Source organism: Trypanosoma cruzi, genomic scaffold, assembly GCF_000209065.1.
Source record: "Trypanosoma cruzi strain CL Brener 1047053517155 genomic scaffold, whole genome shotgun sequence".
Classification (NCBI taxonomy): domain Eukaryota; phylum Euglenozoa; class Kinetoplastea; order Trypanosomatida; family Trypanosomatidae; genus Trypanosoma; species Trypanosoma cruzi.
This window is the reverse complement of record NW_001849539.1, coordinates 109,569-132,074: the sequence shown is the minus strand read 5'-3', so window position 1 is coordinate 132,074 and position 22,506 is coordinate 109,569. Positions and strand designations below refer to the sequence as shown.

The 22,506-nt window shown below is 49.5% G+C and overlaps 11 protein-coding genes and 1 pseudogene across 11 annotated transcripts, besides 21 other annotated features; all 12 read left to right on the top strand.

The window, feature by feature from the left end:
* Positions 1-22,506: a sequence feature (heterozygous, Esmeraldo-like haplotype).
* On the top strand, positions 620-1,906 carry Tc00.1047053509127.110 (hypothetical protein, conserved; the record flags this gene model as incomplete). Its single annotated transcript, XM_805531.1, has 1 exon — positions 620-1,906. One exon carries the CDS (start codon positions 620-622, stop codon positions 1,904-1,906), a length of 1,287 nt encoding a protein of 428 aa, XP_810624.1.
* Tc00.1047053509127.104 (ARP2/3 complex subunit, putative) lies at positions 2,211-2,753 on the top strand (the record flags this gene model as incomplete). Its single annotated transcript, XM_805534.1, has 1 exon — positions 2,211-2,753. The coding sequence occupies one exon, from the start codon at positions 2,211-2,213 to the stop codon at positions 2,751-2,753; it is 543 nt and encodes a 180-aa protein (XP_810627.1).
* Positions 2,934-2,980: a microsatellite.
* Positions 3,008-4,189, top strand: Tc00.1047053509127.97 (hypothetical protein, conserved; the record flags this gene model as incomplete). Its single annotated transcript, XM_805533.1, has 1 exon — positions 3,008-4,189. One exon carries the CDS (start codon positions 3,008-3,010, stop codon positions 4,187-4,189), a length of 1,182 nt encoding a protein of 393 aa, XP_810626.1.
* Positions 4,216-4,252: a microsatellite.
* Tc00.1047053509127.90 (hypothetical protein, conserved) lies at positions 4,345-5,829 on the top strand (the record flags this gene model as incomplete). Its single annotated transcript, XM_805530.1, has 1 exon — positions 4,345-5,829. The coding sequence occupies one exon, from the start codon at positions 4,345-4,347 to the stop codon at positions 5,827-5,829; it is 1,485 nt and encodes a 494-aa protein (XP_810623.1).
* Positions 5,954-6,029: a microsatellite.
* Positions 6,544-6,565: a microsatellite.
* Tc00.1047053509127.80 (hypothetical protein, conserved) lies at positions 6,696-7,661 on the top strand (the record flags this gene model as incomplete). Its single annotated transcript, XM_805529.1, has 1 exon — positions 6,696-7,661. One exon carries the CDS (start codon positions 6,696-6,698, stop codon positions 7,659-7,661), a length of 966 nt encoding a protein of 321 aa, XP_810622.1.
* Positions 7,198-7,259: a microsatellite.
* Positions 7,844-7,910: a sequence feature (A-rich).
* Positions 8,192-8,258: a sequence feature (T-rich).
* Positions 8,268-10,946, top strand: Tc00.1047053509127.70 (hypothetical protein, conserved; the record flags this gene model as incomplete). The annotated part of the gene is made up of 1 exon (XM_805528.1): positions 8,268-10,946. One exon carries the CDS (start codon positions 8,268-8,270, stop codon positions 10,944-10,946), a length of 2,679 nt encoding a protein of 892 aa, XP_810621.1.
* Positions 11,388-11,431: a microsatellite.
* Positions 11,435-11,458: a microsatellite.
* Positions 11,525-12,310, top strand: Tc00.1047053509127.59 (hypothetical protein, conserved; the record flags this gene model as incomplete). The annotated part of the gene is made up of 1 exon (XM_805532.1): positions 11,525-12,310. The coding sequence occupies one exon, from the start codon at positions 11,525-11,527 to the stop codon at positions 12,308-12,310; it is 786 nt and encodes a 261-aa protein (XP_810625.1).
* Positions 12,071-12,102: a microsatellite.
* Positions 12,522-12,552: a microsatellite.
* Positions 12,553-12,583: a microsatellite.
* Positions 12,713-13,702, top strand: Tc00.1047053509127.50 (mitochondrial carrier protein, putative; the record flags this gene model as incomplete). Its single annotated transcript, XM_805527.1, has 1 exon — positions 12,713-13,702. The coding sequence occupies one exon, from the start codon at positions 12,713-12,715 to the stop codon at positions 13,700-13,702; it is 990 nt and encodes a 329-aa protein (XP_810620.1).
* Positions 13,810-13,840: a microsatellite.
* Positions 14,137-14,194: a sequence feature (A-rich).
* Positions 14,267-14,297: a sequence feature (AT_rich).
* Tc00.1047053509127.40 (hypothetical protein, conserved) lies at positions 14,436-16,058 on the top strand (the record flags this gene model as incomplete). The annotated part of the gene is made up of 1 exon (XM_805526.1): positions 14,436-16,058. One exon carries the CDS (start codon positions 14,436-14,438, stop codon positions 16,056-16,058), a length of 1,623 nt encoding a protein of 540 aa, XP_810619.1.
* Positions 15,824-15,875: a microsatellite.
* Positions 16,162-16,198: a sequence feature (A-rich).
* Positions 16,271-16,300: a microsatellite.
* Positions 16,368-17,594, top strand: Tc00.1047053509127.30 (hypothetical protein, conserved; the record flags this gene model as incomplete). The annotated part of the gene is made up of 1 exon (XM_805525.1): positions 16,368-17,594. One exon carries the CDS (start codon positions 16,368-16,370, stop codon positions 17,592-17,594), a length of 1,227 nt encoding a protein of 408 aa, XP_810618.1.
* Positions 17,753-17,775: a sequence feature (AT_rich).
* On the top strand, positions 17,973-20,786 carry Tc00.1047053509127.20 (hypothetical protein, conserved; the record flags this gene model as incomplete). Its single annotated transcript, XM_805524.1, has 1 exon — positions 17,973-20,786. One exon carries the CDS (start codon positions 17,973-17,975, stop codon positions 20,784-20,786), a length of 2,814 nt encoding a protein of 937 aa, XP_810617.1.
* On the top strand, positions 21,328-22,506 carry Tc00.1047053509127.10 (annotated as a pseudogene; the record flags this gene model as incomplete).
* Positions 21,474-21,521: a microsatellite.

Here is a 22,506-nt window from a genome sequence, read left to right as displayed (position 1 = left end):
ATCTTTTCAACCAGAAAAAGCATCTCTTTTTGGCTGGGGGAAGGAATCTCAGTTTATTCAACTTGTATCCTTTTTTGTAGACTGCTTTTTTTTGTCGTTGTTCGGGCTTAATTCCTTCTGCATACTTTTTTTTCGCGCTGTGTGTTACTAAGCGTGCCGTTGGCAAGCACCAGGGGGTGCACAAATGTCAAAGAGGGGGAAATTATCCTAATGGGGTTTGTTTGTGGTTCACCGTCACAACTATATCTCAATATGCGAATAATTCAATCTCATCATTTTGCTTAAAAAAAGAATTTCTTCTGTGTTTTTGTGAATTTAAGCTATCAAAGGAGCATTTGGCTCGCTGTGGGTGGTCATTATATTTCATTTTTTGAGTTGTTGGATGTGGCGGTAATACACGAGTATGAATTTAAATAATGAAAGAGCCTTATTGAGTTTCACAACCCCAAATGATTTTTCTGCCCACCAGTACATTTTCTTTTTTTTCTTGTCCCACAACTTTTTGCGTGGAGTTACCACGGAACGCGTCAACAGTTTTTTTGCTTTTTGTGGAAGTCCCTTTTTACCCTTTTTTCTTTTCTTTTTTCTGAATTGTTTTGGAAGTTTTTTGGCAAGGGAAATGGTCAGCATGTCCAATGAGCGTTTGGAATTTATGCGGCATCTCGGTATCACAGAGGAAGATGTAATGGATCCTTCGTTGGTGAAAGGCGCGAATGGGAATAAGAAAGGATTTAATGAAAGCCGTTTGGACGGTGGCCGGACCCGTGAAACCCCTCTGAATGTGAATTTTGTCAATACGTCTAGCACGGCATTTCCGATTGTTGATTCATCTGAATCCAACGTGAAGTCTTTAAAAAAAGAGAAGACGCCTCAATGTAAGGGAAATAATGGAATATGTACAGCTGGACTTTCACCTGAGCAGTTGAAGGTCGATGGAAACCGGGCATTTGGGGAGGGACGCTACCGCGAGGCATTAAACTACTACACGGATGCCATAGAGCTTCTTCTTGAAAAAGGTAATTACCAATTGAGAGAGAAAGGTCATCTAAATGCGAAGAGTAATGGGATCATTGCATCTGGATTTGGTGCATGTGACCCAAGGACTGTTTTGCTTGCTGCGTTGTTCAGTAATCGGTCGGCTTGCTATCTTCAGGCTGCAAAACAAATAGGAGCAGCTGAAGCTCTTGAAAGTGCCATCCGAGATGCGGATCGAGCGGTTGAGCTCCGTCCAACGTGGTTTAAGGGCTATTCTCGTCAAGGTGATGCATTTTTCAAGATGAAGAAATACAGTCAGGCAGCAGAGGCGTATGAAATGGCATTGCAGTTCGACCCTGGAAACAACAATCTTCTTCAGTCGGTAGAGGAAGCTCGTCAGCGTAGTGCGACAAAGGCTCGGGAGAGTATACAGAGCACAAAAAAACAAGCCACTGTGTCACGTGGGGAGAGAAATGCCGCCTCGGTTACATTTGTTCCAGTTGCGGTTCACGCATCTGCTAATGTTTCTTGCAACAATACATCTATGGGAAGGCGTGATAATGTACAGTTCAAAACTACTGCGCGACAGCTTTGGAATGAATTTAAACCCGAGGTTGAAGCTTCTGTTCACCAACCTACTGGTGATGACTACAGAAAAGAACAATTGCGATTATTTCGCGAGCAGAAAGAGCGGGAGAGGAATGGAGTTGTAATACCACCCAGTGGTGATAACCGCAGCAACGAAAAATCACCTTTGAAGGAGAATGCGACAGAACAGAAATGTTCGGGAGTTAATGTTCCAGGAACCAACACAACTCCCAGGAGGGGGCGACTTGACTTTATACCGCAGGAGTTTTCATCAGATGCAGCTGCGGCATACCAGCAGCGTCTTATTGAAGAATATAGGCGGAGAAAAGCACAACGTATGTAGGATTTTACGATACCGCATTTGATGTAAAAATGGTACAGAATAATAGTGAAAGAAAAACAACAACGAACTATATCCTCTTATATATATTTTGAGGGCATACGATGTTATCAAAGAAGAATTTACGATAATAGTTGTGGAGGATGGGAAGTCGCGCAAGATATTGCGATGAAGCTTTGAAAAAAAAAAAAAGTGTTTTGAATGCGCCTTTTATTACGGCATTTAGTGCACTTGCTTTTTATTTTATTTGATGTGGATCTCTTTTGCTTACATTGATGCTTTTTAGAACAGTTTCTAGGGTAAATCAATGGCAACCGCCTATTTGCCTTACTACGACTGCATCAAGTGCACGTTGCACGCGGCTTTGTGCATCGGGAATTATCCTTCATGTACCGTGGAGCGTCATAATAAACCAGAAGTTGAGGTTGCAGACCATCTGGAGAATAATGGTGAAATAAAAGTACAAGATTTCCTTCTTAACCCCATACGCATTGTGCGTTCAGAACAGGAAAGTTGTCTTATTGAACCTAGTATAAACAGCACACGCATATCTGTATCGTTTCTCAAGAGCGACGCTATTGCAGAGATTATTGCCCGAAAGTACGTTGGATTTTTAGCTCAGCGAGCCAAACAGTTTCACATCTTGAGAAAAAAGCCTATTCCGGGATATGATATAAGTTTTTTGATTTCTCACGAGGAAGTAGAAACAATGCATAGGAATAGGATTATTCAATTTATAATTACTTTCTTGATGGATATTGATGCTGACATTGCTGCAATGAAGTTGAATGTGAATCAACGTGCACGTCGAGCAGCGATGGAATTCTTTCTTGCATTGAATTTCACATGAGCTTTGTTGTGTTTTTCTCCTTTCATTTCTTTTGAAATATGCTTCTTAAACCTGTTCCGGCAGTTATGAATAACCCATTCTTGTGTTTTTTTCTGTTATATATATATATCAACTTTTTTGTCTTAATTTGCTTCTATTGAGATGGTGGGGAGGTGCCGAACTAGTTTGGAGGGAGAGAGAGTGTGTGTGTATGCGTGTGTGTGTCTGTGAATGTATATGTCTGTGTGCGCAAGCAATAGTTTTTAAAAGGAGTAATGCTGTCAGTGAGAAGGGTATCAGAGGTATCAGCTCCGTCAACATGTAACTGCCTTGTTCCAGTTTACTCCACAACATATGGGGCTCAACTGGACTTTATTGCTGGTTGTTACGAATTTATGGATTTATCCCTTGAATCTACTACTGCGGGATACCGTGGTTGTGTCACCGGCTATATATGTGAAGTAAACGATCAACATATAGCTTCATTACGGGAGATGAAGTTGGTATCGGAAAATGTTCCACGAGTGGATTTGCCGGGTATTTTTGATCTTAATGCTTTTCCTGACGGGAGCCGTTTGATGGCGAGTTGCACGGACGGCACTGTGCGGCTCCTGGGGCATCAAGAAGGATCCTTTAAAGAGGTCGTATTCCCCGTGCATAGCACTACGCTGACTAGTTGTATTCCTTTTTATTCTTCCTCTGAGATCGGGATGAGCCAGGCCAGGTGGCTCTGCACTGCTCATCAAGGTGCTGTCGTTGTATATGATCCAAATACGAAGAATATTATCAGTAATTTGGAAAACCATGATTACGATGCATGGTGTTCCGCCACAATTGGCCCTGAAACAGCACTCTCTGGTGGGGATGATGGTTTTCTAAAATGGCGAGATGTAAGATGTGGTGTAAATGCTGTGGGTCGAATGCAATTTGGGGCCGGAGTCGTCTCTATCGCTCCTGTCGCTCAGGGTGGAATTGCATCTACATACTCCTTAGTCGGATCCTATGATGAGAACTTATTTTTGGTAGATTCACGATCACAAAAACGGCCAATCACTTCCATTGGTTTGGGTGGTGGGGTGTGGCGCTGCTCACGCCAGTTATCTATCAAGGGATTGAGACCAGAGTCAGAGTCCGCGATGCATCATTATCGTTGGGTACAACCAAGTGGTACCCTTGTCATTCCAGTCATGCAACGGGGAGTGGCATTTGTGCAGCACAACATTTACGTATCGGAAGAAAACGTTTTTCGTTTTCTTGGGTATCTTCACGATGAAACAAGTACTACGGAAGCTGTTGGATTGCCTCCCAATGCACTTTTTTACGATTGCGCCATCCTTCCTCGAAGATCACCCCCTAACAAAGATCTGTCAGATGATGCCGCTTCGGTAGTTACTTGTGACTTTTACAATAAGAGGATTGCGTTATGGGAGGTGTCTGGGATTCAACACAACGCTTAATAATATAAACATATAAGAGAAGTGCGAAAAAAAAAAAAAAAAAAAAAAAAAAAAAATAGAAAAGTCTCAACGTGATAATAATTATAATATATAACAGAAGCAAATTGGAAGATGTGTATGATAATGTCAATAATGAGGAACTAATTGGGGATTGGATGTATTTGTGTGCGTGTGTGTATGTGTGCCTTGTATGCTTCCCTCTTCTTGCTGCTTTTGTGTGGGTGCTTCTTGTTGCTGTTTTTTGGTTGACAAAGAGGGAGTACATTGAGGAAGATTATAGGGGGTTATTCGAGAAGTGGACAGGCATGTCCGAAACTCAAAGGCAACGGGGATCTACAAACCGGCTCTTAGTCCTCAGTACATGCGTGCTCTTATTTCACGTCTTGACGTCTTTAGTGCAGGAGGCGGTGTTTTACATTCCCGGCTTTCACCACACGCTGCTGCTCACTTTTTCACAGGCGCTGTGCGTATCCTGTTTTGCTTTTGTTCAACTTTGTCGCTCATTGTCCGTCCCAAGCAGTTCATCGCCTTGGCGACGAATTGTGGACTCACGCCGTGTGCCACTTTTTACGTACTTCGCGATTTCTTTGATGAACACCACAAGCGTGTACCTAACGAACGAAGCATCACGCCTTCTTAGTTTTAGTACACAAGTGGTGTTCAAGTCCAGCAAGCTGCTTATTGTATGGCTTGTGCGTTACATCGCGATTGAACTACCAGCACGTCTTGGAATGGCGCGTAAGGTTTTGAAATGCGCTGAAAATGGGGCGAGGAATTACCGGCGCAGCTCCCATACTGAATTTCTTTCTGCTGAAAAGCAATCTGGACACGTCTCTGTGAAAGTATTGGACTCGATGGTGGAAGGCCGGGTATCAACGAAAGAAAGTCCGTTGGGTTCTGCTGACATAGGTGGCCACATCAATAACTGCGATATTGCCGTAAATTTCTCCGCTGGCAATAATAGTAATGAAACCAGTGTGAATGGAATCGTGGCGATGGAAAATACACAGATTGTGAAGGAAGTGTTATCTTGTATCATTGTTGTTGTGGGTCTTTTCATTTTTACATACGCCACGAAGGAAACGCACAAGAAAAAGGGTTCATTGAAAGAGGAGGGTTGGTTGCCGGTCATTTCAGGCGTCACAGGTATTTTGCTTGCGTTAATTTGTGATGCCCTCATTTACTTGGGTGAGGAGAAGTATTGCTTCATGAAGCACAATGCATCACATGAGGAAGTGCAATTTTATATTTTCCTATTCTCATTAATCAATGGTTTTTTTTCATTGGCCCTGAGCGGAGGCATTGCTGATGCCGTGGAGTTTGTGAGCATGCACCACGTGTTTATCACCTTGTTGCTTGGCTGTTCTTTCTTTAGCTACAGCGGTACCTTTTTCCTGCTGCGCATCGTCTCTGAGTATAACAGCAGCACCGCTGCCATGGTTACAAGTGTGCGCAAGATGATGACGGTGCTCTGCAGCTACATTGTATACCCAAAGCCGTTTGGATTCCTACACTTTTTGGGTGTTACCTTTGTGATGGGCGGCATATGGCAGTACGAAGAGGCACGTAGGATGCGCAACACACCTGCCGAGAGGAATAAAGCTGATACAGTACATAAGGAGGATGAAGTATGCGTATAAAACCGAAAAGATAATAACACATGGTGCTGTTCATGTTATGTCCTTCTTTTTTTCTACTTTTTGTGCATACTGTTTTATTTCCTTTTTTCTCAATGGATGAAAAAATATCCACTTTGGGAACTTGACATATATCTATATCTATCTATATCTATCTATGTCTATCTATCTATCTATCTATATATATATATATATATATATATTCCTTTGGAAAATAGTAACATTGACAAAATACCAAGGCAGTGACAATATCGTGCTACAAAATTTTTTCTAACGGACCCAGTGTAAATTTCTCAGTTGGCTTTCAGAGTGGGTATTGATGCCATTGTTTTTTATTGGCCACCTTCACGCGATTCAGGATGCTTTTTCAAATATAATTTTTTAGAGATTACGAAAAGAATGGCCCGAAAAAAACTGTTTCCGGTAAATACATGCAAATACATTTTTTTTTTTTTTTTAACGCACTTTAAAAATTACCCTTTCCGTCTTTATTTAATGATCAAGGTGAACGGGAATCCAGTGTGGACGCTTAGTTTTTGAATGTATAAAATACATTTCATTAACAAAAGGCAAAACGGAGGGAAATGTCAAAAAAGTTTTTTTTTTTTCCTTTAAATTCCGATCTCTCTACCAGGGAAAGACGATTCATGGAGTATTCTTTTAAAAAATAACGTGTTGCTGCATGTTTGTTTCTCTTGGTTATTCCATTCTCTTCCATTTTTTTTTTTTTTTTTTTTTTCACTTCCTCAAACATGTATTTATAGTACAAACCTGCAAGGTTTATCCGTGAGGTAGATAGAGATATAATAACCCCAATATTTGGGACGCCTTGTCATTGGTGATATTTTGTTGACGCTATCGTCCTCATCATGCCTGTGGCGACTGCGCCATCACTACCCAATCTTTCTGCACCCCCTGTTGGTAATATAGAGATTAACGCCCCTGCGGCGATGGTGACTGAAAAGGAACCCACACCAGACGCTGGCGTAAATAGTACTCCTAATAGCGTTGCTAATACCGCTGTAGAGGTTTCTTCGGCTGGGGGCGGTAACGGCGGTGTCACCGTGTCGCGTGAGGAGCGTGAGCGGCAAATAAAGCTTGGGCTTTTGCTTGTGCGACTTGGCGGTGCGAAAGAGACGGACGTCTTTGGGGTGCGTGGGCTGGTTGTACCTCCGCGCGACCTCCTTGTCATTCATCGCCCAGAGGATGACGCGGAGGCGCGGCGGCCCTTTAGGTGGTACGACCCAATCTCTTGGTTTCTCAGCGGCCCACGGCCTTCCCCAATGAGATGGAGTTCGACCACAGCTATTTCAAAGCCGTCACAAGCGGTACCACAGAAAGTCACAACGAAAAGTACAGCTTCAGTGGCCTCTGCTATCGATGCTTCTAGTGTCGCTGCCACTGTTGCTGCTGCCACCACTACTGCAGCTGCTAGTCCAAAGGTGAAGAAAAAACGTCCTCTGCCTGCTGTCAACATGCAACCACTAAAAGATGATGAGACACTAGAGCCTGTGGTGAAAGAGGAGCGGGAGAAGTTGCTCAAGGACGAGGCGGCGGTACACGGTGTTCTGGACAGCATTGAGGAGGCCCGCTACAAATATTTGGTCCCGTCGCGGATCCTTGGTTGCGAGGCGGAGGTGATGTCTGTTTTGCAGTGCTACATCAAAAGTAACGCTGCGGCAAGAAAAATAGCAGACGCCGAAGAATCATTATTACCCACAGCACTTCCAGCGGCAGCGGATGTGTTGCAGTGTGGGCCTGTTGTGGCGCTGCTGAAACGGTGCGCAGAGGGAATGGTTGCATCTTATAGTGAGGCCGATGGCGGCCACCCATAATAGGCGTGTGGGGGAGGGCAAGAGGGAGGGTATGGTTGTATGGAGGAGGCGTAGAAGAGGCAGCAACAGAAGCAGAAAATGTTTTTAGGGTACGAAAATAAAGTGTGGGTGGGGAGCTGGAAGGGAGTGAGAGAATAAGAATGACGACGTCTGTTCCTTGGTCAGATGGTGTTGTAGTGAGTTTTTCATTCTTCTTCCTTTTCATTTTTATTTTTTTGTTTATCTTCCTTTCATTTTCGCTTCTTTTCTGTATTTGCGTCTGCTTTCATGATGATTATGATGGTCTATCGGTATGGTTTTTATTGTTTCCCGTTCTGGTGGGAGACAGTGCGCCTGCTCACGTTTTTACACTACACACATGTATTTATGTATACTCATGCATGCATGTGACTGCTCTTTGGGTGTTGTGTCCTTAAAATTTTTTCCCCTAAGGGTGTTAGGTGATATAAAAAAGGAAAAACCAATAATTTGCCTGCGGCATAAGTGCAAGAGGCAGGAAACAGCGGAGAACATAAATAATACACTGAGGGGAAAAGAGAAAGAGGATAAGAGGAGAAAAAAAAGAAGGGTTGAAGAAAAAGAAAAAAAAAAAAAAGACGGTGAGAAATGCGCCGGACCGCATCGCATGCGAAGATTGTGCAGCGGCATGAACGTCGAAAGGCTTCTCGTGAGGCAAAGGCGTCGGCAGCACGCTTCAGCTCCAAGCAAAGCCGGTTTCAACTACGCCAGGAGGAGATTAATGTGCAGGAGGCACTACAGCCTGTGACATCATCGTTTCTGCCAGCGAGCAGTACTAATACTAATGATACCGCTACTAGAATGACGAATATTCCATCGTCAGTGACTCTCAGTCGCTTTGAGCGGCCGCCCGCTGCTGGGACCAATTCGGCAGGTGGGGAATCAGGGAGACGTCTGGCCACAACGGCGAAGGCAACATTTGGTCTTGCGCCCTCACGGCCCACTGGGATGCATGCGGCAGACTCCCGCAGCACGCGTCGTGCGGCGAAATTTCGTCTCGATGACAATGGCCGGTCCTCTGTGTCACAGTCACTTGGTGCAGGACTGCTCGGGGCCACCCGCCGCACGAGGGACGACGACGACGGCGGTGATCTGGATAAAGACGGCAGGAATGATAGCGGTGAACCGCAGCGGAAGAAGACGCGTGAGGAGCGATTTCGAGAGGTGCTTGCCAACAGCAAAGAGCACCGTGCACAGGCACAGCGTGATCGTGAGGAGCGCGCGCAGCGAACGACTGCCCTTGATGCGGAGTTCAATGGTGTGATGCACTTACTGGAGCGGAGGGACAAGGCACAGGAAGAGCGCGAGGCCTTTGCACGCATTGGAACACCACAGGTGCGAGCATTGCTTCAGTCTTTTCGAGAGAACCACGTAGCGAAGACGGTCTCGCTGCGAAGTGATGGCAGTTTTACCATTGCTCCGCTCGTTGGCAATAACAATAAAACTAGAGTGAAGACTGGTGCGTCTTCCCTGGACGAGGCGAGTATGGCACTGTTGGAAAAGATACGCGAGGAGGCGGATGAGCAGGATGGAATCACAAACTCGGTACTTTCCTCGCACACTCTGCAGAAGAAAGAGCCCAAAGTGGAGGGGGATTCACTCGTTAGGAAGAGCAGCGGCGTTGAAGATGGTGAAGAGGATAAGGATGATTTTGATCGCATGATGCTTTCTATGCGGCGTGAAACGAGGCGCGCAGTTGCTGGTGAGCGTACACGGACAGAAGAGGAGGAACAGGCACAACTTGATCAGCAGGCATTGCTTGAGAGAGACCGTGGTGCCGTGCCACTTCTCGCGCAAGAAGAAACGCAATTGACACGTGCGGAGTGGCTAAGCCGGGGTGGGGATCGCGCGTACCAAATGCAGGACGAGGATGACAATGATGACTATGGCGGTGAGGTGGAGGACTCTCTTGACATTTCCTCTGCGTGCGATAGCGACGAGGTGGCGTTGCTGGATGGGGCGATGGGGGTGAATGACGATGCTGATGATGTCACGGCAGCTGATGCGGATGGCAGGGCTACTGACGTTGCCACAGGGACAAGGGCACGTCTGGAGGATTTGTTGTCTGCAATTGAGGCGTTTGGTCGTGAGGCAGACGGGGCACGTGCCTCGCGAGCTGAAAGAACTCGCAAATACTATGCGCTGCTGCGGAGTCTTTACCAGTACGCTCGCGATCACGTTTTGCACACCGCACAAACATTTCGCCTTCTCCTCATTGAGGCTCAGCGGAGTTTCCTGCAACACGGCTCACTGGACCGGGCTACGCTTTTACTCCTGCACTCCGCCTCCCGCATATTCCCCATGACAGATTATCGTCACGAGGTGTCAACACCGTTTCTCCTCTTTCTTTGTTCAGCATTGTTGCAGATGCGACTGAAAACGTTCGCACAAGTCCGGGAGTATACGGTACTCGCCGGTCTGTTGTGTGAAAGTGTACTGGCCGGTGGTAAATTTTGCGCGGAGTCCATCATTGCCCCGCTCAACCTCATCGCCTTGCAGGTACCGAGGTCGGTTTTGGAGCCCGTGCGTCTGCAAGGTGTCTGCGTGCCATTTCCAGTTGTGGAACGCGGCGGGGCAGAAGATGTTCTCCTGCACACCAACACGGATACCCCGAGCGACGCGGAAGAAGCGCCGCTGCAGGCGACCTTTGCTTTACTAGAGACGGAAGTGAACAGTACAAATGTGGTGCGTTACGCTTATCGCCTACTTTCGCTAATGGCAGATTCCCTCCGTGGAGTACCGGCCCTTTCGTATTGTCTGAAGGAGCCATTTCTCGCCCTACACGAGAAACTCATTGCGACCGATGTGTGGCAACCGTCTGCGTCTGTACGAGGCGACCACGATGCCCTCCTTGCGAAGTTGACGCAACTAGCCAATGACGCACGTGATCGTCGCACACCGCTTGCGATGCGTTCCTTCCGCCCACGCCCCATTCGTCAGTTTGAGCCATTGCTGCAGGAGGGAACGACAACGGCGCTGAAGAATGAAGTGCGGGCGATGAAGCGGGAGATGCGGGAGGACCACAAGCGCTTCGTGCGTCACTTGCAGGCAGAGGCAAATGTCGAGCGGCGGCAGCGCGAACGGGCAGCGGAGGCGGAGGAGTCGCAGCGCACGCAGAAGTACCGCGAGCTGATGGGGTCATTGCAGGCGCAGCAGCATGTCATGAAGACCGTTGATGGATTACTCGATAAGGCGCGGTCGAAGAAGCGAAAGAGCCTCACCGGTCGCGCCGGCGGAGACGCAGCGGACGGCAATGCGGAAAACTGAACAGAGAGGATGCGATATGTGTTTTTGCCTTTCTCTCTCTCTCTGTGTGTTTGTATGTTGCAAGTCCAATGCGGCTGAGAAAAAGGGGGAAGAGGCGAGAATGCGGTTTTGTTTCTTTTTAAACCTTTTTTTTTTTTTTTTTTGAAAGAAGGAGAAAAACAAAAACAAACCTTACATGTTTTTTTCGCTGCCGCCGATGGGGTTCGGACAAGGAAAAGAAAAAGCGAGGCTACAGCGTCTCTGGTTCCATGGGAGTTTTAAGACGAGTAAATATAACGAGAAAGGCATGAAAAAAAGAAAAAGGGAAAAAAGTTGCCGGAATAACGTTTTTTTTTTTTGAAAGTGAAGGCTGCCAGTGATCGAATTCTGTCACGAGATTGAAGAAAATGTGAGGAGAAGGGGGCGGAACGCGATTTTTTTTCTCTTTCTCTTGATGCAACCTTTTTTTTTTTTTTTTTAATTTTTCTTTTCTTTTTTCTTTTTTTCCTTGCCGCTGCTGCTGCTGCTGCTGCAAATACCACGCATGCACCTAATGCTCTTTTGCGAGAGAGAGAGAAGGGAGGAAGGGGGGTGGGTGGATGCAGGAAGTGACAGTGTATGCGACGGCGATGCAGGCGGTCCGGCGCACAGCCGACAATTGTCGCCGTATGTTAGCGCTGCTTGACGCGTTTGGCGTGGCCGTGTCAGTTGTGCTTGTTGACTCGCTTGAGATGCGGACATTTGTGCAGGAATTGTTGGCCAAACAGGAGGCTATCGGGTGGCGAAAGCAACACGGCGGCGGAATGACTCCAAACTTCCAGCTGCCGCTCTGCTTTGTTGGCCCCGTGCTAGTGGGCACGTACGAGGAGGTGGCAGAACTCAATGAGACGGGAACTCTGCCGAAGTCGCTGCGCGCGGCGGGGTATGGTGGTGTGTTTCGGGCTGCCGTTCATGACGACATCCCTGTGGGCAACGCGGCGGCACTTGCAGCAGCTGCCGCATCCCACCCTGTAGGTGGTGAGGGGGGATACGGCGGCGAGCGTAGCGGCAATGACGGTACGAAGGCGGCAGATGCGGACGTTGACGATAGCAACAACAAAAATAGTAATAATAATGACGATGAGGATGGGTCTGAGGATGAAATTCCGCCACCGCCGCCGTCGCCGCCGCCACCACCAGATGAGGACGAGCTTAACGACGGAACTGACAGTCCCTTGCATAGAAGCGACGTGGATAAAGGCAATAAATTTGGTATTGTTGACTTTGAAGAAGACGACGACGAGGAACCGCCGCCCCCACCGCCGCCCGACGACGACGAGGAAGAAGAAGAAGAAGAGTATGATGAAAACGAATTTCCACCACCATCACCTCCACTAGAGGACTGAGACGGAGCTAACGACACGAATAGACGAAAATGTGCATACATGTCTTCTGCTGTGACTTGCAGAAACAGGACTCTCATGCCAATAATAATAATAATATCAAAGACAAATAAAGCAAGAAAAAACGAAAAAAACAAACAAAAGCGTGTCGAAGGGAAGACGGGGCGCGGATTTATTTTGACATTTCTATTTCTCAACCCGCTTTTACTTCCAAACACACACACACACATACGCACACACAAACATTCTTTTTTTTTTTTTTTTGTTCTTTTTCTTGGATTTTCAACAATAACCACAACCGTAAATCATCACAATTTACCGGATTGACGGTCACCATTTGTGCATTTTGTCAAGAAAAGAACAACTGTGGTTTAAGGGTTAGGGTGGTTCACGCTTGAGGCCAAAATGAACGCCAGGGCGTCTGTAGTGTCACAAGATCACCTGCCGCCACAGAAACAAACAAGTCCTTCTTTCTTTATGAAGGTATTTAAGGGCCACGCTGGCGCGGCCACAATGGCAGGTGCGTTTGAGATTGCCTTATTTCATCCCTTTGACACTGTCTCGAAGCGACTCATGAGTAACCGCACTCGCATTCAGAGCGTCTCATTTGCAGATACCTTGCGGAATCTGAACACCACAATATTCAGTTCAAGGGCGGATGCCAGTGTGGCACAGAAGTTCTTGTACCTTTATCCCGGCTCCTCCTATGCTGTTTTCTACAAAATCTTGCAGCGTGTCTTCAAGTTTGCGGGGCAGCCATTAGTGCGGGACCATCTGCAGACACACAATCAACAAAGCTTCACGGATGCCTTTGGTCGTCGTGACAAGTTGATGATGGAATCCATTGCTGGATCCATCATTGGGGTTGGCGAAGTTATTCTACTACCACTGGATCGCCTTAAGGTGCTCAGTCAAACCAACGAGGCGGCACTGCGCCATGGTCTGCTTCAGTTGCTGCGCCAAGAGGGTATCAGTGGCATGTACGCAGGCACTGTGGTCACAATGACTCGCAACGCCCCCGGCTCCTTCTGTCTTTTTGGCGGCATGGCCGTTACGAAGGAGTTTGTATTTGGCCTTCAAGAATACCGCAAGGCGACGTTTCTTCAGAACGTGTGCGCCTCAACGGTAGGCGCCTGTCTAAGCATCACCGTGACGAACCCAATGGACGTCATCAAGACACGCGTGCAGAACAAGGACCCTGGCGCCAGGATGGGCGCCGTCACGATACTCTCGCAGCTGCTGCGGGAAGAGGGCTGTTCTGCATTGTTTAAAGGCCTTGTACCGAAAGTGGTCGCATTTGCCCCGAAGCTTATTTTTTCGTACACCATGACCGAATTTTTTATACAGCTTATGAACAGCAGGAACGCAGAAAGGAAACTGTTGAAAACTTGGTAAGCTTCTTTCAATCTGAATTGTTGTTAATTTCCCACGAAGGGGGGAAGGGAGGAGACCCACACTCCCTTTTGCAGGGCAATTTGGAGGGGAAGGCGTGCTGGACTATTTGTATGTGTGTGTGTGTGTTTGTGTGTTTGTTGGGGCGGGGAGGAAAGGAAAGGCAATAGAGAAAGAGGATAAGAGGCTTTATAAGCAACGAAAAGAGAAGAAGAGAACCAGGTGGAGAGTATTAAATAATAATATTAAGGGGATTGGTGGTGGGAGGATGCAAAAGAGAATAAAATTAGGGAATTACCACATGTGAAACCCTCCAAATGGGATGGGTTTTGCAAATGATATCACGCAGTCGCACTGTGCGTGATGATTGATAATGACGGTCTGATGGTGGTTGGAAGAATAAGTGGTGAGTCACAGAGACGAAATTTACGAAGGAGTTTTTTTTTTTTTTTTTTTTCTCTTGTGGTCTTCTTTTTTTTTTCTCTTCTTCTTTTTGATCCGTCATATTTGTTTTTTCTTGTGGCTATCAGCGTTACTCTTTTTATTTTATTTTTATGTTGCATTAGCTTTTTTAAAAATATCATATTATTTTATTTTTGCCTTTCCTACGGCCGCACAAGAAGGGGGGACGCCCCTTTATTGTTCTCCGGAAGCCTCTTTTACTTGTGTTTCCACACGCTTGTGTGTGTGTGTGTGTGTTCGTTTGACTCGAGGGGAAGGGGAAGAAGACGGTGCGATGACGCGGCGGCATGATGGTCACCACGACACGCACGCGCGAATACTGACGGAGCATCAGGAGTTACTGGAGTCTAGTATCAGCGAGCAGCTGGGCCCACTGGCGGGGTTTCTCGTGCATGCACTTAACCGGCGCGGCCCCTTGACGCTAAAAGAAGTTGCGGATGCCGTAAAGCGTGAGCCGTTTAACAATCCACTCCATACTGGCGATGCGACGAAGCACATCGGGTGTCCACTTGCCGTCCCTGTGACGGCGGGTGACATGGCAACGGATGCAGCAATCAAGGAGATTATGGCACGGCTCGTGCTACATCGTGTTGTGTGCTACGATACGGAGAATCACGTTTATAGCGTTGCTCTTGGCTACGGCCTTTTTTTGCGTACTCTGTTTCCGCTGGTGATGCAATTTTTTCAGCGTCGTTACGGTGAGACGGGGGTGACGCTGCTGATGGTGTTCTATCAACTTGCGACGGTGCCGCGGGATGCGGCGGTGCGGCTGGCGATGGAGCGGCGACCAGCACTCAGCGAGGCCCTGCGACACTGCGCGCACGAGATGGAGCGGCTAGGGTTCATTGAATATTTTTCCGCAGGAGGGAGCGCTGAGGCGGCGGCAACGACAACAACTCATTCAACAGGTCTCTCACCGGATCCCTGCCGCCTCCATGTTGGCAACATCCTTGCCGAGATGCTGCATGACGCTATTCAGCAACAACTTCTTGCCGAACGTTTTGCAGATGGCGGTGTGGCGGCTGCTGTGATGGAGGCATTCACGACGGCGACTCGTACCCGCCGTTTAGTGGAGCGCTCGCACGGGTTTCCCCCCGTTCATCCCCGCACAAGCGCCTCACTGCCCCTGCGTGTTCTGCTGCGGGAGGTCCCAATGGCGGAGGGTGTTGTCGTGGAGGCTGTCAGCCGCATGTGTCGTCCCGACGGCGACTCTCTCCTGAGCAATGATGGCACTGCCACCGTGGCTATTGAAGGCCCATACCGTTTCCGTTACGATGCCGCCATAGAGGCCATGCAGCGAGATTGTTGTGAGCGTCTTGTTTTTGCGCGACACGGGGTGCTGGGCGTGCGGCTTATGAAATTGCTGCTGCAACACCACAACATGGAGGACCGCATGCTGGCGGAAGAGGCCATCGCCACGCTTTCCCGCACCCGTGAAGTGTTGCACGCCATGTTGCGCGACGGATATGTTCGACAGCAGGAGGTGCCGAAGAGCGGTGTTATGGCAGACCGCCAACCGAAGAACTCCGTGTTCTTGTGGGGCTGCAGCATGGAGAAGGATCTGCTACCAGCAGTGCGCATGCAGGTCGCCAAGGCTCTTCGTATTTCCCTTGCACGGCTCTCAGTGGAAAGGCAGACGGCGACGAGTAAAGTGGCATCGTTTACTACTACTACTACTACTGGTAGTAACAATAATAATAATCATCATAATAATTGTTGTGCCGCCTCGTCCACGGCGGCAACGAGCGTTGCAGCGGGTCTTTCCTTGACAGCAGGCATACGAGGGGATACAGGGGAGGTGATTGCTGAAACGCTGCGATGCCAGCGCGCGGTGGCGGCTTTGGAGAGCTCCGTCTCTGCATTGATGGGTACGATGTTGGTGCTTGACTTTTACTAAACAAGAGGAAGATAAAAAAGAAAATAAAAATTTGTGCTATTTTTGATGAGGCGTGAATCATTAGAACTTTTTACATATGAGCGTCATTTTCTCCTCTTGCTCCTTCTTTTTCTTTCTCTTTTTTTCTCTTTTTTTTTTTTGTGTGTGCGTGTGCACCCTAGCAGGGGTTGTCATGCTGTCACTGCCGCATTGTCGTTTCTTCACCTTGTCCCTTTTTTTTTTTTTTATTTTTATTTTTTCTTGCCTGCAGAGGTATCTCACTCTCACACTCTCTCTTTTATTTGCCTGATTATTAATTCTGCTGTGACGATGTGGACTCCGGAGCCTCCCCCCAGTAAGGACGCCGTGCGTAACTCCATATTGGCCCAGTTGAACACCATCAGGACTGCAGGGAGGGGCCGCCGCGAGTCGTCTGAACATCTGCAGTCGCAGTCGCAGCACTCTCCGAGCTTTCCTTCCTCCCCATCTCATATTAGTACTGGACATGGCCGTCGGGCTAATATAGGGTCTCTTTCCCCGTCGGCTTCTCCAAGAACGCGACGTTTGCCGCCGATATTCGCAGAACAACGACATAACACGGCCAGCATCCGCCATGTATGCGGCGGCCTCAATGAGATACTGCAAAAGCTTGACTTGGACTTTGCGCATGTTGGCGGTAAAATTCGGGCTGCGATAAATACAGACGGCGTTTTGGGTCGACCCGATATGCCCGGGGCGGCTACCATGCGGCTGCTGCAGCTTCGCTCACGTCGTCAGTTTCTTGCAAAGTTGCAGCGCACCCCGCCTCGAGAACAGATCTCTACGGAGGAAGAGACGCGTAAGGGGGCCGTCTCGGAGGAGTTGCATGATGAGATTCACCGTGCACGTCTCGCGGCTGCCGACGAGGGGCTGAGTGACGAGCAGTCTGTCAGCGACTACGCGGAGGAGCCGGATGTGCCTCGCTTTGCCCCCGCCAGTCGACTGCGGGATGAAGTGGAGGCGATGGAAGCCTCGTTGCGAAAGATCAGCGAGTGCGTTACGGCCATGTCGGTCATCGAAAACTGCGACGCCGGCCAACCGTGGTGGGAGTCCGCTATGCGAACACGCGAGATGAAGGCGCTTGGTATTCGTGCCAACTACCATGCGCGTTCTATTGTCAAATGGAACCAACGAGCCCGCGAGCACTTTCTTGTTGAGGCAGTCACGTCGAATGAACAGATGGAGCGGTGCCGGACAGACATGTTGTACCTCCGCGAGCAACAGGACCTCTTTCAAAAGCGTATCGAGTTGTGCCACGAGGAACAGGCCAGTACCGCGGAGGAAATGAAGACAGTACAGGAGTTGCTCTACGACATCAACCGCTTTAAGAGTGATTTGCAGCAGCAGCTTTTGGGCGTGGCGCACGAGCGGCGTCTATTGCCGGACGAATGCGAAGACGCCAGGTTGGCGGAGTTGGTGCTGCTACTGGAGCATGTAAACTGGCCAGCGTCGCTACGGCCGGATGTTGAATGTGTAAAGGAATGGGTTCGTGAGAACGTCATCCCACTTGATGTATAGTCACGGGAACATTGCAGTTGCAACCGCAAAGGACGGCACTCAGGCTGAAGCGCCAAACAAGTAAGAGTATGCCATGCATGTTTGTCATGCCTTTTTCTGGTCCATCTGCCTCATGTAGCATGCAGCTCAGTTGCAACCCCTTTTGGTTTGGCTTCTCCATTTTTTTTTATTTTTTTTTATTGTTTCTTCTGGACGCACTATCACTTGCAGTGTTTACTAGGAAGGTGAAGGTGGTGGTGGGAGATAAATACACACAGACCCAGACACACCTATTTTTACACAAGAAGCATACATTTTCCTCACTTTTTCTCAACATTATATCTATTTATAAAAAGAGAGAGGGAGAGGGCGAAGGAGATATTGAAAGGTTTGGAAAATATGAGCGATTTGTCCTCTGTGGAAGGGGATGAGCTGATAATGTTGGGCGCCGAAACACCCGCCGATGTGACCGCTTTCAAAGAAATAAGTGCTGACAACCGCAACTTTGAATACTACGAGCGGCAGTTTCAAGAGGTGTTGATGAGCCTTGAGAACGATGAAGTGCTGGAGGCCTTTCGCGTTGAATACGCCGCGCTCCATCATTCCTTTTTGAAGAGCCACGATGGTGAGGCGCGGCTACTGAAGAAGTGTGCAAGGCTGCAGTCTGACATCGAGTCCTGCACAATGAAGGTGCAGGCGGCGGAGGAGCTGACGCGTGGTGACAAGTCCACCATTGAGCTCCTCAAGGCGGAAATTGAGAAAACCAGGAAAAAGTCCGTCGCAACAAAGGAGCGGGAGGCGGTGCTGAAGGACAAGGTGAATGATCTCAAGCGGGATCTGCAGGACATTGAGGAGCGCGCAAGTCGTCCTGTGGAGTTAACGGCACAAGAAGCGGCGCTGCAAAGCCTCATCCGTGCTCATGAGACGGTGCTAAAGGAGAAGGAGACGATGGAATATCAACTTGCCGAGCTGCGGCAGGAGTGCGCCGGCAACGCGCGACGGCTGGAGCGGCTTTTGGAGGTGAAACGCAGCCGTGACGATGAGGTTCGCGTCGTGGGAAACGCGATAGAGGCAAAGTTAAATGAGGCGGAGGCGCATAAATCAGTGCGACTGCGTAAGGAGGAGGAGTTGCGGCTGACGCGTGAGGAGATTGCCCGCCGTGCCGCCGCGGCGCAGGAACGACAGGCAGTGATTGAACAGCTCACCGACGAAAACGCCCGTCATGATGTGGAGATCAAACTGACACTGGAAGAGACGGCGCGGGTTACAGAGTCCTACCAGCAACTTTCACGGCAGCTACAGAACGTGAACCGTACGAGTCAAGCCTGCAACGAGGAGAACGACGCGCTACAACGGCGTATGAATGAACTTATGGAGGAGCTGAAGATAAAGGAGTCGGCGGTGGAGTCCGTTAGTCGTGCCCATCGTCGGGAGAAGAAGTTATTAGAGGCTTCCACACGCCGTCATGCTGTGATGGAGGGCCGACGCGCGGAGGCGGAGGCGACACTTTCGGGCCTGCAATCGGAGTTGGGCCTGGTTGAAGAAGAAGTCGCCGCCGCCCTGCGCGCCGTTGACATGGAGGAGAGGCGAATCGCCACACAGGTGCGGGAGCTGGACGTATTACATGGTAATGTCCTTACTGCTGCTGAGAAGGCGCAACAGCAGAGTATCTGGCTTTCGGAGCAGCGCACGGAGGCCCACCATTTGGAGCATGAACTGCGCTCATACGAGGAACAGGCCCAGCGACAGAATGAGGTCATCTACAAGCTTACACGGGAGTGCACAGAGTATGAGGAGCAAATTAAGGTTGCCACCATCCAGTGCGCCCGCATTATGGCAGAGGCGCAGGAGCGCGAGGTGCAGTTGGCTGTTGCGCTGGATGAAGTGAAGGATGTGGAGTCTAGACTTCATCAGCAGCAGACTTTGCTAGAGACCATACTAAACGAGCGTAAAGCGTATGCCAAGCACTATGGGCAGGTTCGCGGGGAGCTGGCGGAGATGGTGCGTGGCTTCAAAGTGATGCTGGCGCAGATTAAACAAATGCAGGAGGAGGTGCAGCGACGCGAGAGGCGGTTGGCCGCCGAGGATGGCGTCACCAAAACTCTCACCCGGCAACGGCGAGAGCTGGAAGTTCAGATCGCCGCGCTACACACACGCTTGGATAAGCGGAGCCGATCGGTGCAACAGTACGCGCTTGAGGTTCGACGCCTCGGCGATGTCTTTGCGGAGGGTGAAGAGGAAGTGGGGCGTCAACGCCGCCGCCTCTGCGATGTACAAAAGGAGCGGGAATTCTTTGACAACGAAGTCTACTTCTCAAGCGAGGAGTTGGCGCGACTGTATGAAAAAGCACGTGTCCAACAGTCCCTTCTACAGCGTGGTGAGTCCATGTACATGGAGCGGCTGCGGACCATCAACGAGCTGCACGACGGCATCGCGCGGCTGACGGAGGAGGTAGGGCAATTACGACTTTTTGCCGAACGGCTGCCGGACCTGCGGCGACTTGTGAATGTCGCGTCCCGCGAACTCGTGCGTGAGCAGAATCGCGTGCGTGCTCTTTTGCACGAGTGTGAGCGGCCGATGAATCTCCATCCGAACCACCAGCTCTCGTCGTCAGATCCGGAGGCGTATGCGCTGACAGAAAAGGTCAACGCGCTGCAACGTGAACTCGTCGCGCGGCGCCAGGAGCTGGCGGAGAAGGAGCAGCGCATTAAGCAGCAGGAGGAGTCTTACCTGCAGTGCAAGGCGGCCGTGGCACGACAGCTTGGGCCGGAGATGGCGGAGCAGATCACGTTGTATCAGGGCAACCTGGCAAAGAAGGCGGGGCAGATGCGGGCGATGATGGCAAGCCTGAAGTACTTCCGCGAGCAGACGGAGCTTTACCAGGCGCGGTACAATGAACTACGCGACACGCTTGATGGACTCGCGCAGAAGTACGCCGAGACACGCCAAATTCGTGACCGTGACGCACAGCGCGAGGCCAGAAAGAGGCAAGGCGATGGTAAGGGTGATTCATCGCGGCAAAATGACCAGCCTGGGGTCTATGTGGGCTTCTTTGCCCCGCCACGAGGTGGTGGTCCCGCCACTAGCGTCTCGGATGGTGGCAGCGTCAGCGGAGAACGGAACGACAGTCAAAAAGAAGACGAGGGTGATGATATTGGCGGCGATGATTTGAAGATGTATGAAGGAAATGAATGGGAGGAATCCTCATTGTGAGGCATTTCTTATGTACAGTACCCGGAGAGAAGGCGATTCCAAATTCCGATATAGAAACCAACGGAGGGGGGATGTCAATTGTGGTGTTTGTAATCTGTCTTCTCTTCCTCGTGTGTGTATGTGTCTTGGGCCAGAGACGGTTTTCCCCTGGCAGCACCGCTCCCGCCCCCCCAGAAAAGTGGCCTGTATATATATGTTTGACTTCCCCATTCTTACTGCTGCTTTTTCTGCACTTTTTTCCTTACATGTATAATCCTTTTTCTTTTTCTTTTTTTTCTCTTCATCTGTTTCTTGAATTGGTGACGTTTGCCATTTTTAATAAAACATCATCAAACTGTGTAGAGGGAAAAGAAGGAAAGGACACATCAGTCAAGATACTCGCATACAATACACATACCAAATAATCCATCCATCTGTCGGTCAATCTCTTTGCACACCGGGAGAGGGTGATAGCACGGGAGGGAAGAGAAGAATAAAAATCAAAAAACTGTGAGACACATATACACGCATATATACATATATTATATAATATAAACAACAAATGATGCGTCGAATGGCTCTGCGTGGCGGGGTTGCGGCCACAGCGGCCCTGATGCGCTGTTGTGGACGTGCGACAGTTATCTCGCCGCCACTTGTAACGGCTTGTGGCATGCAGCGACGCCTCCAATCGAGTGTGGCTCCGTGGAGCAGCAACAACAACAACAACAACAACAATAACAGGAATAACAACGACAATCAGCAGCAGGGACGTACATGGGTGAATCCGCAAGCGGTACCACCGGGCGAGTTTCTAAATAAGTACGCACGCAACTTAACCGATGAGGCACGCATGGGTCGGCTGGACCCTATCATTGGCCGCGAGGAGATTATCCGACGCACCATTCAAGTCTTGAGTCGTCGCACAAAAAATAATCCGGTGCTTATTGGTGAACCCGGCGTGGGCAAAACGGCAATTGTCGAGGGACTGGCGCAGCGAATTGTGAGTGGTGAGGTGCCAGAGAGCATCAAGGGCAAAAAGGTCTTTGCTCTTGATATGGGCTCGCTTGTCGCCGGGGCGAAGTACCGTGGCGAGTTCGAGGAGCGACTGAAGGGTGTACTGAAAGACACGATTGAGGCGCAGGGAAAAATTATTCTTTTCATTGACGAGCTGCACACACTCGTTGGGGCAGGCGCCTCCGGCGATGGTTCAATGGACGCGGCAAATTTGTTGAAGCCGTCCCTTGCGCGCGGTGAATTGCACTGCGTCGGTGCGACCACACTCGATGAATACCGACGCCATATTGAGAAGGACGCCGCACTCGCCCGCCGCTTTCAATCGGTGCTCGTGACGGAGCCGACGGTGGAGGAAACGATCTCCGTGCTGCGTGGCATCAAGGAGAAGTACGAGGCGCACCATGGCTGCCTGATCAAAGACGAGGCGCTTGTGTACGCCGCGGTGAACTCGCACCGATACCTCTCCGAGCGTCGGCTGCCCGATAAGGCCATTGACCTCATCGACGAGGCCGCAAGTCGGCTGCGGCTGCAGCAGGAGTCGAAGCCGGAGCAACTTGACAGCGTCGAGCGTGAGCTTGTTCGGCTGAAGATTGAGGTGGAGGCGGTCAAGAAGGACAAGGATGAACTTGGCAAGGCGAAGCTTGAGCATTTGTATGCACGCATTGCGGGAGAGACAGGATGAGTACGACGCCCTGGAGGCGCGCTGGAAAAAAGAGAAGGCCATGTT